This window comes from Mustela lutreola, chromosome 3 (genome assembly GCF_030435805.1).
Source record: "Mustela lutreola isolate mMusLut2 chromosome 3, mMusLut2.pri, whole genome shotgun sequence".
NCBI lineage: Eukaryota > Metazoa > Chordata > Mammalia > Carnivora > Mustelidae > Mustela > Mustela lutreola.
The window spans coordinates 102668251-102685301 of record NC_081292.1 but is presented as its reverse complement, the minus strand read 5'-3'; the positions used below and the strand labels follow the sequence as shown (position 1 = coordinate 102685301).

At 39.5% G+C, this 17051-nt stretch overlaps 1 protein-coding gene across 2 annotated transcripts in view; it reads left to right on the top strand.

Annotated features, from left to right (window-relative positions):
* The window catches only part of CNTNAP5 (contactin associated protein family member 5), an 842021-nt gene extending 828547 nt beyond the window's left edge, over positions 1-13474 (top strand). For both annotated transcript variants that reach the window (XM_059166599.1, XM_059166598.1), the window contains 3 exons: positions 1799-2017; positions 3486-3557; positions 6116-13474. In XM_059166599.1, coding sequence (XP_059022582.1) covers positions 1799-2017; positions 3486-3557; positions 6116-6312 — 488 coding nt within the window. In that variant the 3' untranslated portion in view covers positions 6313-13474. The remainder of the gene's footprint in view (positions 1-1798; positions 2018-3485; positions 3558-6115) is intronic.
* The last annotated feature ends 3577 nt before the right edge of the window (positions 13475-17051 follow it).

Genomic DNA, 17051 nt, shown 5'->3' with positions numbered 1-17051 from the left:
CTTTTAATAAATGATTATTACCTACCACATATTAGTTAACAAGGCTATATGAAGAAAAAAATTTGTAGTCATCCTAATATATATTTTAATTAATTAATTAACATCTCCATATATGTAAAGATCTGAGAGATCATTATATCCGGCCCCGTACTGGGAGTATTTTCTCCTATCAGGGAGTTTTATTCTCTTCATTTCTTTTCAGAAACATCTCCAGGGTTCCATCTTTATTATACACCTAGAATAAATACACTTTAGACATAAGACTTTATTCAAAACATCTCTTCCTTTAAGAAGAGAATGTTATTGTCTGTCATTTTCCCCAATTTACCCATGTGCTTTTTCTTGTTCCTGGAGCCTGTATCCCTAGCAGTCACTAGATTGATGTTCTCCAAGGACCTTGGCCCTGATCTAGGGTTCTTTCTATCTGGGTTCTGGGAATGAGATCTGGCACTTTTGACTTAGACCCTTAAGGCACAATGACAATGACATGTCACTTTCCACTGGTTTGAAATCCTACAATGCAAAAACTTCATGTCAGTTTCTGCTTTTCTTCTCCTATCTTCTTCCTCTTATTTTAAATGCTCTAATCTCTAACTTTATCCCTTGAGAACTACCAATCAGTAGTGAATGTGTGTTTGGAATTAGAGCAGGGTACACTGAGTTGTAGTGCCATTTAGCAAAAGTACGCTGTCTTCATTAAAGAAGGCTCTTTGGCCTGGGAAACTGTTACATAACAGTATTCAAAAAGTCTCTTATGAGAAAGTCTTTTGGAGTCCATATTGAGAAATAAACATGAACATATGTGTGATCCTTTAATGAGTAACAAATATGTACCACTACTATAGGATATTTATTGGAATATTTGGAAATCAGTAGTTTCCACCCCCCAACCCCCGCTCCAATGTTCTTTTACTTTTGAAGAAGTGTCACTTTACATCTCTGTTAAATTTTCATTATCATTACCTGGAAAATTCTCATGGTATCTCAGACATGTAATGGTAGGAAGAATAACGATCCACAGAGATACCCAAGTCCTATCCTCAGAACCTGTGAATATGTTAGGTTAAGTGGCAAAGAGGAGTAAGGTTGCCAATGAAATTAACGTTGCTAATCGGCTAGCTTTAAAAGAGGGAGAATAACCTGAAACTTCTGAGTGAGCCCGCTGTATTCACCAGAGTCTTTAAGGTGAAAAAAAGAAAGCAACAGGAGAGAATTAGAAGCAGGAGTGACTGTGGAGGAAAGACATGCAACATGTCTACATTCCTTGGCTTGTTGCTCTCTCCCCAGATCTTCAAAGCCAGATCTGTTGCATGTCACAAAGACAAAAGACAAAGACAAAGACAAAAAGTCTGGTTTCTCTTCAGATCACATAAATCTTTCGCCTTTTACTTGCGACATTTTTGAGTGCAATGTAATGAGCACTGTAGTGTGCTTGAACTAATCCCAAGCATCTGTAGATAAATGGTGACGGGGATAATGAAAGAATTTTATAAAACATCCAGAGTGTAGAACAGATTTATTAAGTCTTTGTTATAGTTCATAAAATATATGAATGAGAATTTGGAAGTTTTAAATATTAATTGAAAGCAGAGATGGCCCTAACAGTTTTCCATGATATGTGGTTGATAAATTGATGCTTATAGTGTAGGGTAAGGTTTGGGGAGAGAAGACAAGGAGAGACTCAAAGAATTCTAAGGTAAGTTCTGTAATTTTAAACATTATTTAAAAAGGATATAGAGCATAATTTGAAAAAACAAACAAACAAACACAAAACACAGGCGTGTCTTTCATGTTGCAGAGCATGTTGGACTGGATTCTGTAGTTGCCAAAGCCAACACCCTGGGTTTTGTTGGATGCCTGTCTTCAGTCCAGTATAACCAGGTAGCACCCCTGAAGGCAGCCCTGCGTCACACCACCATTGCACCTGTGACTGTCCATGGGACCCTGACGGAATCCAGCTGTGGCTCCATGATGGATGCGGATGTGAACGCAGTGACCACAGTTCACTCTTCATCAGGTACACAGGAGAATACTCAGGGAACTGCCTTCTTCTGGTAGCACTACTTTCGATATCTTCAAGAAGTTGTAGGTTGAAGGCTAGTATTACACAAGTCCTTACTTTATATGATTACAGGTAGTTAAGAATTATGACTGGTTTCTCATGGTTGAATTTTATATGTATTGAATATAATCCTACTTTTAATAGATGAGTAGTTATAACTCAATAGTTAGTAGTTAGAACTTAATACATACATACATATATATATATATGTATATACATATATATATATATATATATATATTTAATTTTAGGGTCAGAAAGAGGAAGGCTGGTTGTTGAACTAATGTAGTTCATGTAATTAAAATCAGCCTTCCGTAATAATAGGAAAGTCCCACACTATTATCATCCCTAAAACACCTTTTCTGTCTTTCCTTAGTCACCATCATCATAGTGTCTTGAAATATCCCTAGGATTTGTCTTAATCAACTGTGGTAATCAACTGTCAAAGAAGTTATTAATCATGAACAAAGAAAGGGGACTGAGTTTTGCTGCTGCCTACTCATCACCAGGCTTGGTATTTTCCTGGCAGTAGTGAGGTATAATAGAAGGAAAAAGAATGGGACAGTTGACTAGCCTTGATTTGAATTCTGATGATAAATTCTATAACTCCAGACAAGTTACTAAATAGCTTCAATCTAATTTCCTTATCTGTGAAGCAGGAAAAACAATAGTCACGTTGTAGGCGTTTCCTTGAAGATACAGGGATACTGATGGCAGATGCTGTAGGTCTTGAAAATTCCATGTGTGCTATATGCATATGAGTATCATTACCCCCTTTTAATACATTTGCAGATTTGTTATTTAAAAATGCATCTAACTTACTGTCACCAGGCCAACAAGTGGCAGATCAAGATTCAAAGCCAGGTCTCCATGCCTTCAAATTGATGTTCTTTCTTCTTCTACCATACATGTTAATGTATGTGTAGTGAAATGCCTCTCTCTGTCAGTGAGGGTTTCTTGGGGGTGTTAATCCTCCAGCACTTTTGTCTTTCCCTGTCAATGGACTCCAGATCCTTGTGCAGCTAAAGAAACCTCTGAAGCAGAAATCACATGTATGCTTGAGGTAAGAGGCCATTGTCATGAAGAGGGAGGGTCCAACAAGGCAGAGAGGGACCTCTAGGTTAGGCCAAGAAGTAAACTGTAGGCAAAAGCAGATATGGGTGGGTTCTACCATCATCTGTTTCAGCCCATTATCTTATAGCTGATATAGAAGCTAATAGTTACGGAACTATGGGGTGGAAGTTGTGTACCTCAGAAGCTTTTTTGTGTGTATGTTTGTTTGGGTTCCTAAAAAAATGTAAGCTCACAACTGTTTGAGAGCACTTGGTCTAATCCAGAGGTGTGTCATCTCAAATCCGTATTGTACACCTCCTCCCTGTATCCAGAATGAGGAGTGAAATGCCATGTCTTTTACTCCTTGCAGATCCCTTTGGGAAGACAGATGAGCGAGAACCACTCACTAATGCTGTTCGAAGTGACTCAGCCGTCATTGGAGGTAAATCATTCCTTATTGCTGAAAGCAGAGGGGTCATAAACGATCCTGTACTTGCGAGGAATTTATTTGATTCCTTTCTTAATTATAGCTATCTAGTATCCAGAACCCTGCATGATCTTCCAGACCATGAGCTTTTTCATGAATAGTCATGGACGTGATCAAAGGCACCCTTTCCCCTTTCATCCCCATCACCATGGATTCATCCTGTCCTGATGCATCAGGCAGCTGACTACTGAGTCAACAGCTGGAACATTTACTTAGTGACAGGCAGTGTGCCCTCCATTCATTTCATCCAGTTGTCAGTTTTCCTAAAGCACAAACAAAGCACACCAATAAAACATATGGGAGGAAGCCATGTTGGGTCAGACAGATTGGTGAAGCCCCAGTTCTATTGGTTTTCTCCACCAAGTGATTTGGGTTGGATCTAATGAGCAGGGTGAAGCCCACAGGAACGGAGTTTCCAATCCAGCAGCACATATGGTTATGGATACAGATCTGCTCTGCTGTGAGCTCAGCTCTCCCTCCTTCCTCCCCTGTCTTTCCATTTTCTCACTGCCTGTCGGTCTCACCCCTTTTTATCCTGCCATAGCCTGGCTGCTACCTTCACTAACTTACTTTTTGCTTCACCCACCCCTTCTGGGACTTGCAACACAGAATGATTCCCAAACCTTGTTTAATATAAGATGCCCATGAGAGACTGAATTCATTGCAATCCAAGAACCATAGCCCTAGCAGGTACCCCCATTGCTGCCTCTGGCAGGCTAAATGAGCGGATCCACACCAGATGGAGTTCTTTTAAAAGTCAGCAGTATCCATTCATTTAACTTCTATTTAATGAATCTGAGCTAAGGGTCAGGCCCGGCGCTGAGCATAGGAATACATGGGCGAAAGCCATAGAGGTTGTCCACAATGAACTCACAGCAACAATAGAACTAGAAAATGATATTTTGAGGGAAGAAGTACAAATGCTTGTGGGAGCACAGAAATGTACCATTATAATGTAGTTGTGAAGAACAAAAACCATGTTAAGGTAGTTCTTAAAATGTCTGACCTGAGTTTCTGCTTCAGGGAAGAGGGTCCAACCTGATTTTTGTTTGGAAGCAAGAAACACAGGAAAGAATGTAGTGCCTGTTTCTTTTCCTAAAATTTCCCATTTGACAGGGGAAGAAAAGACTTGTGACTGCTGACATTTTCCCACTCAGTTACATGCTTCTGTGAGCCTCTAAGAACAGGAAAGGCATCTCAATCCCTTGGGAAAACTCCTCTAATTCTGAACAGTCTGTGTACTGAAGGAGTGGAAACTGATTCCGTATTTTATCCCATAAAGCTGCACCCCAGTCAGGGAAGTAACTCACTAACACCCAGTGTATTCACATTTGTTAACTTAGGTGGTTTTACTCTGCCTTATTCTAAAATAGTCAGGGAAAATGCTGCATAGTGGTTTCTGAATATTAAAAAAAAAAAAAAAAAAAGTATGCAGTTTTAATCATGGCCCTGGCGCTAAAACAAATCAGGAGAAAATGTGCAGTCAATGTATTTAACTCTTAAATGCCCATGCTTATGTAAATCAGGATACAGGATGTCCAAAACTATCTTTCTAAAAGAAATGTATTGTGTCATTATATGTTCTACTTAGAAAGAAAAACAAAAACATTAAAATATGTGCTTTCTTGGGAATAAACTTATATTTGAATATCATAAATACTTCTCATATTTTAATGTTGAAAATCCTATGTTCATTTATAGAACCATTCTCTCTTTAAAAGTCACCAGTTCCTACATTTTCACCCTTTTTTTGCTGACCTTGCTCTTCGCATCTCGAGAGGCTTCTTGGCAAAGGTACAGACAAGACCTTTGAGTCAGCGAGGGCAACTTGCCGAGTAAATGCAGTAAAATCACATGCAGTCAAAGCAGGCAGAAATCTGACCTAACTGGAAGAAGACTGTCATTTCAGTTGACTCTCAATCTCTGAACGACAGAGGCATACTGTCTCTGAGCTGTCCCATGCCTAGCAGAGTGCACAGCAGTGTAGGAACATCCTACATGTTTGGGAAGTTTGTCATTATTAACAAAACATGTTCAGCAAAGCAAACATATACCTTAAGTGAATTTACATCAGGAGAACATACTTTGAAGTCTGGGACACTTCACCATGGTTTTCCAGGGTGCTAAAGTAGTTCTGAAACTTCTTGGTTGCAAGAAGCGGGAAATGATTAAATATGACAAATGTGCTAATTAAATGATTTTGTTGCATTCTTTAAATCAAGACTTGAAGAAATTATTAAGAAGTCCTTTGCCAGTCTGAGTCCATGTTTATATGATGTCATTCTCTGATTTACACTGGTTTTCTTCCTGGCCAGTCTGAAAGAGGAGATGTTTTTTATATCTGAAGACTGAACACATTTCAGCTGGACTTCGGTTCTGGGCATGCGGTAGAGTTTGTTGTTTGGTTTCTTTTGTTTCTTTCTCCTAAGTGGGTTCCCTGTTTAGACTGAATCACCTCTTTTGAGTGCATGAACTGATGATTTCCTCTCTCTTTCTTTCCTCTTTATCGACAGGAGTAATAGCGGTGGTGATATTCATCATCTTCTCTATCATCGGCATCATGACCCGGTTCCTTTACCAGCATAAGCAGTCACATCGTACTAATCAGATGAAGGAGAAGGAATACCCAGAAAATTTGGACAGTTCCTTTAGAAATGACATTGACATGCAAAATACAGTGAGCGAGTGTAAGCGGGAATATTTCATCTGAAAACCTGCAGGGTCACCTAATATTCTCTTTTGGGTTGTTGTTAAATTTTTCTCCTTTCTCCTATCTTTTAATTTTGGTCATTCTCCTTTTCCTGTCTGTGTGCCAATTATTTTTGGCACATACCAGGATCAACCACAGCATCCATTCCCTTGATCCAGCCCAGAAGACCAGGCAGCTATGGCCACTGCCTTCCTTTCTGACAAACTCATTGTGGTGATAATGATCACTTAAGAGACTGACTTTACTCCTCTAGACAAAGAAGAGACACATGTGTGCACATGTGCATATTTAGTTATGTATTTCCAGTTTCTAAGTAAGATGCACTCTTTAGTTCCACAGCCGTTCTGTCTCGCATTAAACCTCAGGCTTACTTTGAACCTGAGCTCTGTGACTTAGGCGTATGACACTCATCCTTGACATCCTCCCCCACCTCAAGTTCATTCCTACCAGGGAACTCAGGGTAAAGAAAAAAGATGCTAAAGGCCTGGTTCACTTCAGTGACACTTCTAAAGGAATAAGAGAGGTTTGTTTTGTGTTGATTTTCCTTACCATAGGACGCCCATAGCCCTAACTCATCACCTTTTTTCACTTTGACTTTTGTCCCCTGAATATTTCAAATATAGGATTCCTGATAGTAGTGAGCTATTCCTTTGCTCCTTTCTTACCACCCTCTCCTGGGACTGACACTTTAGAACAGCACACAATCGCATAAACCTGGGGGAAGCATGGGGAATAGTAGCTTGAAACTAGAAGGTAAAAAAGAAAGCTGCTAGGAAGTAGATGTTCTATAACTTCAAAAATGCCTCTTCCAATTTTGTAAGAAATGTTAGATAGGTTTTTCTTGGATTTATTATACTGACATCTATATCTATATCTATATCTATAGATATATATCTATTTCAGCATAAAGAAATTCTAATAAAAGTCTAAAATAGTACCCAGTTTCATTAAAGAGCTTAAACCATCTTAACTGAGCTTTAAAAACAAAACAAAAACAAAATAATAATTAAAAAAAAAAAAACTGCATGAAAGAAGAGAAATACCAAGCAGGATTCTTCCCTTCCATCCACTCACCAAAGATCTGGTGAATAAAGTGAATGCAGATTTCATGTTTTAGGGCAAACGCAATGACCCCACCTCTGTCCACGGAGCCATTCTCTGGGAGGCTCTGGATATACTGATTGATGGGCCATTATGGTTTGTCTAGAGAATCCTCACTGCTTAGTTTGAGGAATCCGTAGCTTCTACAGTACATCACGTTTTCAAGTCATCTACACCCTGTGGATATAATGGCCCCCGCACACATCTTTTTATAGGCATAGACTCCCAGATGAGATGATGGTAAATTTCAGGGTCTTTGCCCCTCTTGATAACAAAGCTTTGAAAAAACACAGTTCTTCCTTAAAAAAGGCATCTCAAACTCATCCACGAGGTAGTGGTAAGAATCCTGATGATTTTTGCTTTGGCAATTGGTCTAACTCTTTGCCTCAGGGCCACCCTGGAGAAAAAGAGAAGGGGAAGACAATATCAATCCTCCAGAATGCTGGGGATGCCAGGATAATGATCCACAGATGTGGAAAGTACTTGCCAATTCTCTTTACAAGATAGATTCGGTTTGGGAAATAATTACCACATCGCAGTTTGCCAGCCTTGACAGTAAGCAGAAATTCCATCTTGCTCTTAGAGTGTCTATTGCCTCTGATTATTTAACACTCCCCTGCGTGGTCAGGCTCCCAATAAGGAACTCATTAGCTCCATCTCATTTCAAATCCATTTCAGGGTTTTCTTTCAGTGTCTGAGCACATGGGTAAGGATTCGGTTTGTAATCCTATTTCTCAATTTTAAGATGTTTTAAATATATATTCTCTTCTTAAAACTTTCTGTGGATTCTTAATCACTCCATTATATGATTTTTCTAGTCAATTTATTTAAAGTGATTCCAACATGGACATCTTTTTTTTTTTTCCCCCCTCTAGCTTTTCTGAATTAGATCCATGATCCATTAATAAGAGGAACGATCTTTAAATATTGTTTGCTCCTGCCCTGTCCACCCCTATTTCCAGTTTTCACTTTTGAACTTTCTATTTCCATAAAAAGACTGTATAAATCAGCTTTTTGCTTGGGTACATAGTCCTTTGTCCCCTGAAATAAAAGTTACCATGCAGTGCAGTGGGTTTAGCCTGAAGCATCTCCAATAGTGAAGTGGAAAGGCAAAGGAAGGTGTGAGTAATAAAACTGGAAACCCTCATTATTCAAGTCTCTGAAAAGCAAGGACTCTATCTTGCTGACGTAGTGCCGATATAAGCAATGGAGAACCCAGAGGAGTATTTGCTTTCCTCATCTACCTGCTTATGCTCATAGGGAGCTCTGTAGGGTAAAGAATCTGTGAAGCTCTATCCTTGCCACATCTGCACCACAGAATCCACCAGCACACCTCCCTGCACACGTAGACGATGTATACATACACATGACGACGTACCGCAGACCTAGAAACCAATGCCAAGACCGTGCAATCTACTCTTACAAGTAGAGTCTCAGGGCTAAACCAGAATTACTTTTACAGGGTTGGATTGTTTCATAACCCCAGAGAACACTAACTTTCACTAGATGTATGTGGAAATAAGCAAGCTGCTCCCTCCAAAGCAAAACACAATTTTCACTCAGAAATAAGTGCTATCTCTGCCTGTCTTTCCTCAGTGGTACTAAATCCATGTAGTCTTGTGCAATTGTTCAAGTGTGTGAGTGTTTGGATCGTTGAGTGATTATAATTTAAAACAAATAGTCATTGAAAGCATTCTGTCCCCTCCTTAACCACTGTTTTCTGCTTGGCTAATCAAGATTCCTGATATGCTCCACCAACTGGACCACCACAACTCTCCTCTATAACCCTCAGTCCTTGGCAACTGCTGATTGCAAAAAGATTTTACGGAGTATGGTTCCTTTACAGAAAAAAACCAAAAGCACCTATGCAATTTCACACTCTAAGGGGGATATTTTATTGATGTAATTCCCACCAAACAAGCCTATTTATGTAAGCAGCAGTACATTTGCTTACCCTAAATTATATTCAACACCCACCGCATCACTCATTGTGCATATAGGTTAGACTGCTGTGGTCTCTATGAGAATTCATCTAGAGCATTAGACATTTCTCACTTCTCTAGATACATATTTATGGATAGTTTAGCCTATTCTATTCATTCTAAACTTCATATGAGAGATTTATTTTAAGGGTCCTGAGTCTGATTCTATAAAAGTTTCTGTTCTCATTAGTAATGACAGAGGTGGTACTAACCTGACTTCTATCCTCTGTTAGCCCCAGGCCCACCACAAGGTAGCAGGAGCAGGATAGGAACAAAAGAAATAGATTCTTCCCTTTCTTAATTCATTATGACTTATTTATTGAATGCCCAGTACTCCAAGGATTGCACTAGACATGGACTGTACACATATAAATTATACCTTGTTCTTGCCCTTGGAGGGGCTCAAAGTCTATCAGGGGAGGTAAATATTGTTCCATAGAATGTAGAGTGAAGGTCCTGAGCAATCATTTTTGCAAAGACTTGGCTAAACACATAAATGGATAAATTTTGGGAAGATATTCATAATTTTTTCTTGTATATTCTACCTTCCATAAACTGCCTTGTTTCTCTTCTTCAAAGCAAATACCTATCTATTCAGATACTTTTCTGTAGAGGGAGACTGATAAACTCTTTAGGAACAGCAGGAAATGATGGTCCTTATCTGTAAAGTCCCTTGGAGGAAGTGCAATTCTCTCCATTCTTGCTTCATTTCAGGTTGGGGTATTCTGAAAATCCTCCTTCCCATCAGTCAGACCTGACAGTTGATGGTCTGGGGACTCTCTGTGGGATAGGGACAGCAATCTCCACTTTCACTCCCCTCCTCCTCTTTTTTCTGTTCTTTTCAAGCCATGTGTTTATGACCTCTTGTGTCTCATTTGCTCTTCTGAATGTCCTTTAAGGTGTCTGCTGTCCTTCCACCCCTCCTAAAACCCTTCTTTGTCCCCAAGAACAATTTGACTCTACTTAAAATGATCTCAGATAACTAGATGAAGTATCTTCAAGTAAATAACTGACTAAAAGTTGTTGTCCATCTAAGTGAGGTCTCACCTCTGTGCCCTGAGTGAATTTTTCCAATCCAGAAAGTCACACCTGTCTCTTCTCTGCAGGAAGCTCATTCACTTGGAGAAGCCACACTGGGAAGCTAAAAACAGACTGTCTTCTCCAGGATATTCAGGGAAATAGAAACCAGGCTGTTGAAATCTTTCTTTAAAAAGCCTTGACAGTTTGTCCACCAATGCCCTGGGTTCCTTTGAATTCCCCCATAGCTGCAATCTATCAAATCCACATTGTAACACCAGCCTGCTAAGGGGAATCTGAGACAGTGTGTAGCTCTGCTACTCATTTTTCTTTAGCCTAAAGGCTTTGACATACTTAGACTTCAATTGTCCTACATGTCGCAAGTGGATCAAGTAAATAAAGAGATTTCCTTGTTTTTGCAGATGTGAAAGTGGTTAATGGAATAAGGTGTAAGCAAACCCCAAAATTTTAGAATACATGGAGGATAACTGAATGCTATTTCATGTCTCTCATGCAGTTTGACAATGTTTTCTTGAAAAAGAAAAGAAAAAAAAAAACAGTGTAATTGAATTTCTTCCACATACTGTTCTTGTTTCTTTCTCAACCTGTCCTCTCTTCCCCTCATCAACCCCCTTACTTGGTGAGCATATAGTATGTAGATTTGGATGTCTCCAATTTTCATCTCTGCTCCCACAAATCCTGAGTAGTTGAACCTCTTAAAGGGAAAAACAGTATAAACAGACACATACATAAAGACTTTGTAAAATAGGGCTGTTAGTCCAAGTTTCTCCAGGATGTCACATATACACATCTGTTCAGTAGGGATAGATTTCCTTTTGAGTTGGCAATTGTTTGAAACCTTCATACGAGGTTTTAATATTGAACTCTTCCTATGTTTGAGTGATTTTTCTCTTATTTTGCACTAAGGTACTCTGAGGAAGAACAGAAAAGCACATTTTTTTTTAGTGAAATATTGTACTTTGTAAGCTAGTTGTCTGTCTTTTGTATTGTTTATAGACTACAAAGTGGCTGAGCAGACATGAGCAAGGATAAAGGCAAAAGTTGGTGTTGGTTTTTTGACCACACCTGCTGAGAACATGCTGAGGTGGAGGAGGGAATCTGTGGCAATAGTTGGTGGCCGTCGCAGGTGTGGAGGGTTATTGCTCCCACTATAGATCAGTGGCAGCAGCTCTTCCCACTTTCGTGGCTCCTAATTCAGGAGTCCCTTCCGTACATTTAGATAATTGTCTTACACATTAGGGAAAGAGGCAATATCATGGGGCATGCATGAAGAATTCATTACCCACCTTCGCATGACATTTTTTTTTTTGACCCTTCCCAGCCCTACACCAACCACATCTTTTTCTTTTTCAGTATTTTTATTTCATCAAGATTTTCCCAGGATGCTTTAGTGCTGTCATCACAATGATACACCCTGCTCAGGTTGAACACCCAGACACAATTTTAAGGGAAATAAACTGTCAAAAAGCTCTTTAGATCCACAGTCCTGAATCAAAACTCACATATGTATAAGGGTAGAGGTCCTGAAATCAGTCTAAGGGTCCTTCTTTCCCCTTCGTTGGTCCTGCCATAGGATGACATGTTATAAAAACATGTGATATTCTCCATCCCTAACAATGAATACTACCAGGAACCCACCATCTAACACTACTTGGGAACACTGGCTTTCTCAATCATTCCCAGTGACACAGAAAATTTTACAAAATACCAGGATAAAATTGGAAGAGTAGTACTAGACCATGACCAAAGGTGAATCTAATTGTTCCATAATTAAATCCTTGTCTTCTTTGCATTTGCATCATGTTATTTCATGCTTCAGATGCCAGCAGCAGCCTCCGAAGATATGAACAAGGTTCTAGGCATGCAAGAGGAACATTGCATTGCCCTGCAGACTCATTGGAAGGCCCATAAGTAGAAACTTTCAGTGAAACTTTGAGGGATAATATTATCAGGCATCTGCCTAGTCATATTTTTCCATTATAGTCAACCCCATCCCAAAGGCTTTACATGAAATATTAACATAATCTCTTCTATTTGAATGGCAGTGTCAACGTATGTAACCTTGCCCTGCCTTAAATATCCATGCAAAACAAAACAAAACAAAACAAAACAAAAACACCAAACCTTGCTTTAAAGCAGCATAGTTATAGTGTAAGAAGGACTTCCCATTTAGGGAGGTCCAACACCAAGACTTTTCTCCTTCTGAAGCTGGTAGTTGGCAGGCCTTCTGATACCCTGTAATGTCTTAGGCTGTCCCTTCCCTCAGTCAACAGGAAGAAGAAAAATGTGTCCAGGGTTGTCACTGGGGATACAAATGCAGGCTAAAGGGGAGCTAGGAGTCTGCCTCTAGGACTTAATAGATAAGCAGTCAGAAAATGTTTTCTGGTAAAAGGCTGGATGATTTATACTTTAGGCTTTACAAACCAATAATAGTCTTGGTTGCAAATACTCACTTCTGCTTTGGCAGCAGGAAGAGGGGCAAATATACACAAAGAGGCATGGCTATGTTCTAATAAAATTTTATTTACAAAAAACAGGGAATAGGTCATATTTGGCTTGTGGACTGCAGTTTGCAGATCTCTACATCAGAACGTTACCATGCCCATTTCAGATGGGAGATCCATCTCTCTCTGGCATGCAGTGGCCCTCTTTTTTGAGGAATTAGAAGGAGTGGGGAGATTATTTTTTGACAAACAAACAATAAAATGCAAAATAACCTCTCCCTCCAAAATCTATATGTCAGACTTTTTGTTATGGCAAAAGCACAAAACAGGTCACCTCCTTTTGTAGATCTGCCAGAGTCTAGCTTTTCCTTTGGACCTTCTCATTTTTATTCTTAAAAGAGAATCCCAAGTGATGTTGCCTCGTTCCAAGTCCGTTTTGTAGACCACGTAACATGTCTTAATACACTGTATGGGGAAAAATAAAAGTTAGCCTTAGATTTCTTTGTTTTCTATGGTTACTGTTGTACAGAAGGAAGACTTAAACTGTAAATAATGTATATTTAATAAAGAGAGAATTTTGTATGATTTTGTGTGGAAGCCAAATGTCTCTTGCTGTGTTTTCTTGGGTTAATGAGGAGTCAAACAATTAATCCCTTAGCTGCCATTCTTATCCCTCAGACCATTAACTCCCAGACAACATGGCCTGTGGTGTTGCTGGAGAAACATGAAACTCCCACTCCCTGGGTTTATTGATTTCAAGAGGCCTGAATGTGCGGTCATGGGCTGTCTCATCACTCAGCTGAATTATACTCGCCTGTATGCCTGGCTCACATGTGTACAAGAGTAATCTTGTTGGCTTGGTCAAAAGTCTTGTACAGGGCTCTGGAGGCATCCTGGCTTCAGCTCCCCATGTAAAATCCTGGGCCTCTGTGAGGCCTTCCTCAGTTCCCATTTCCAGCAGCCACATTTCTTATCTTGTCTCACTTTCCCTTTCTTCTCAGAGTCCTAAGCCCAACTGGACTCTATGTGTTAAACATCCATTTTCATGAAATAGAACTCACTTCATAAGTTCCTTATTAACAGTTCTGTGTATGGGGTAGTTGGTCAACAACTAGAAATTAAAGCCTGGCAAAGTTTTTTAGACAGGAAAGTGATAATGTCAGATTTACCTTAAACACACACACACACACACACACACACACACACACATCTCACTTCTCAATGAAGAACAGGCTATAGGGGAAGAAGAGGGAGGAGGAAAGAATAGTTAGGACCCATCATTCTTTTTTTTTTTTATAAGATTTTATTTATTTACTTGACATAGATCACAAGTAGGCAGAGAGGCAGGCAGAGAGAGGAGGAAGCAGGCTCCCTGCCGAGCAGACAGCCCGATGTGGGGCTCCATCCGAGGATTCTGGGATCATGACCTGAGCTGAAGGCAGAGGCTTTAACCCAGTGAGCCATCTGGGCATCCCAGGACACAATCATTCTGATAGAGGACAATGGTGATTTGGATTAAGACTCTTGTAGAAGACACTGTAATAGTAGCTGGTCCAGACAGAACCCAGAGGGCTTGCTGATATACTCAAAGGAGATTGTGAGGGGAAGAAAGGAATCAAGAAAAACTAAATTTTAAGCATAAACAACTAAATGGACAGGAGCAAATAGCTTTGTTTTGGAGAATGGCAGCTGGGAGGTAGGAAGCATGAATCATGAATTCAATTTGGGATTTTGTTGTCTGAGATTCTGACTAAACAATACATAGAAATGTCAAGCAGGTATCTAGGTATATGTCTGTAGTTCAGGCATGTGGCCTGGTCTGGACAGATACATGGGGACCTATTTATATGTATGTTCATGTAGAGGTGTACAAATATAATTATATGGTAGAGATTCATAGACATCAGAGCCAGGCACACCATCAGGGCTCAAATCCCATAAAATCCCATTCTCTAGTTATGTGACTTGAAATAGATTAACTTCTATAATCTTTGGGTTTTGAAGATGTAAACTGGAAAATTATTAGCAAAACATTTAGAAACCCTGAGTATCAAATGAAGTAATACATGCAAACCACTTAGCTATATGAACAGGGCAGTGGAACCCTCCATAAATGCTACCTGTCATTATATGTCTCTTTATCATTTCCTAACATTTTGAAAACAAATGGCCACATACCACACAGAATTTAATAGAGCCAGGCATAGAAAAGACATTCATACTTTATTCTGCAAGGAGACTCAGTAGTAGTTCTCAAGCAGATTGGACTAGAAGAGGTCTTGAGTTCTAGCTCTGGCTCTGCTATAAATAAACCTTTAAGATGCCCTTTCCCCACAAAAGTGGGTACATAATTGTAAATAATGAAACACATCAATTATCTTAAATGTTTTCATTTTCTTTTTATATTGGAGAACTTGTCCTTTCAGACTTTTAGCCAAAAAGTCAGAGTTCAGATTCCAACTCTACTAATTAGTAGCTGAAGGACAGCAAATAAATAGGTCCTTTCTCATCTCTGAGGTTCAGTGCCTCATTCAATAGATTTTAAAATAATACTCAAGTACTAAAAATATATTGGTTTTCCCACCCTCTTTTTCATGAGCTGCTTTCTAGTCCCATGATATAATCAGAGAGTAACATGCAAATTTAATGAAGAACTGTGTTAATCTTACCCACTTGCCATATCTGTATTTGGTTTAAACCTGTAATATAAAAGAGAAAAAAAAATGTCTCTGAGTCCAAGCAGACATAAAATATGGGGCAGAGGAACAGGGAAGGAATAACTTCATGGTATTTTTTTTTTTAAGATTTTTATTTATTTGACAGATCACAAGCAGGCAGAAAGGCAGGCAGAGAGAGAGGAGAAGGAAGCAGGCTCCCTGCTGAGCAGAGAGCCTGATGCGAGGCTCGATCCCAGGACCCTGGGATCATGACCTGAGCTGAAGGCAGAGGCTTTAACCACTGAGCCACCCAGGCGCCACAACTTCATGGTATTTTTAATATAATTTTTAAACTGTGTGTGAATTGATTACATTGCTCATGGAGGTTCAAAAAAAAAAAAATTTCCAAGAGCCAACATATGATCAGGTAGATGAGCTCACAGCATCTGCACATCTGAGACAGTTTGTACAGTCTCTGACACCAGTGTGCCGGCTGCTGAAAGCCCAGTGTGGAATGTGATATCCGTCCGTGGGGAGGAAACACCATCGCTAACTAATGACAGCACTGACTAGCCAAAAGGCAAATCTACTTCAGCCTTGTCCTCTGAGGAGCTTCAACTGTTCAAATAGGCCTTAGAGAATTAAAGCCTGTCTTAGAGCATATCTTTCACTGAACAGAGGACAAACGCCATCAAGGGAGAGCTCAGGAGGGCACTCCTCGTGAAAGGGCAGGTGGTAGCTCTCAAGTCCCTGACACTTTGGTTTGGAGAGTGTAACGACTTGACATTGTCTCCCATGGCCTTTTGTTGTGTGCAAAGCTTTCATTTAAGAGATACTGACTTTATGAAGATAACTGGCATGAGCCAAGTACCCTCATTCAATAGTAATGTAATAACAAAATAATTACTAATTGCTGTGACTTAGTGTATGTCAGGTACTTCTAAACATTACTTTTTTTTTTTTTTTGTCATAATGAAACTATTGACAGGTATTGTTTTCTCCTTTTTTTCAGATAAATATATCTAGTGTGAGAAAATTAATTTGCTAAAAGAACTGCACAGTCTTTGATTATACAGACAGTTGGATTCAATGCCTACTGTGTTATCTGTGTAGTCTTAGGCAAGAATCTTACCCTCAGCTTCCCATCTGGAAAATAGGAATGTTAACACCCATTTCCTAGATTGATATGAGTGGTTACTGGAATAGGAAAGATTTAACCAATTTCAGCCTTAAAACCACATCTAGCCATACCCAAATACAGCTAAAACAAATTCAAATCTTGTATTTTGACCTGGTACAACTGCTCTGTCCCTGGCTTCTACTGCTCAATGAAATTAAATGAAAATCTCCAGCTAGAAAGGTAAACAGAAAGCCTGCCTATAAGTAGAAAACTGAGGGGTTCTCAGTCAATAGCCATTTACACTGAAATAACACTGAAACTGATACCAAGAGAGTATGTAGGAATCATTTTGTGTCTGTACGACACTCTCTGTGATGTACCTACTTGCCCAGCCAAT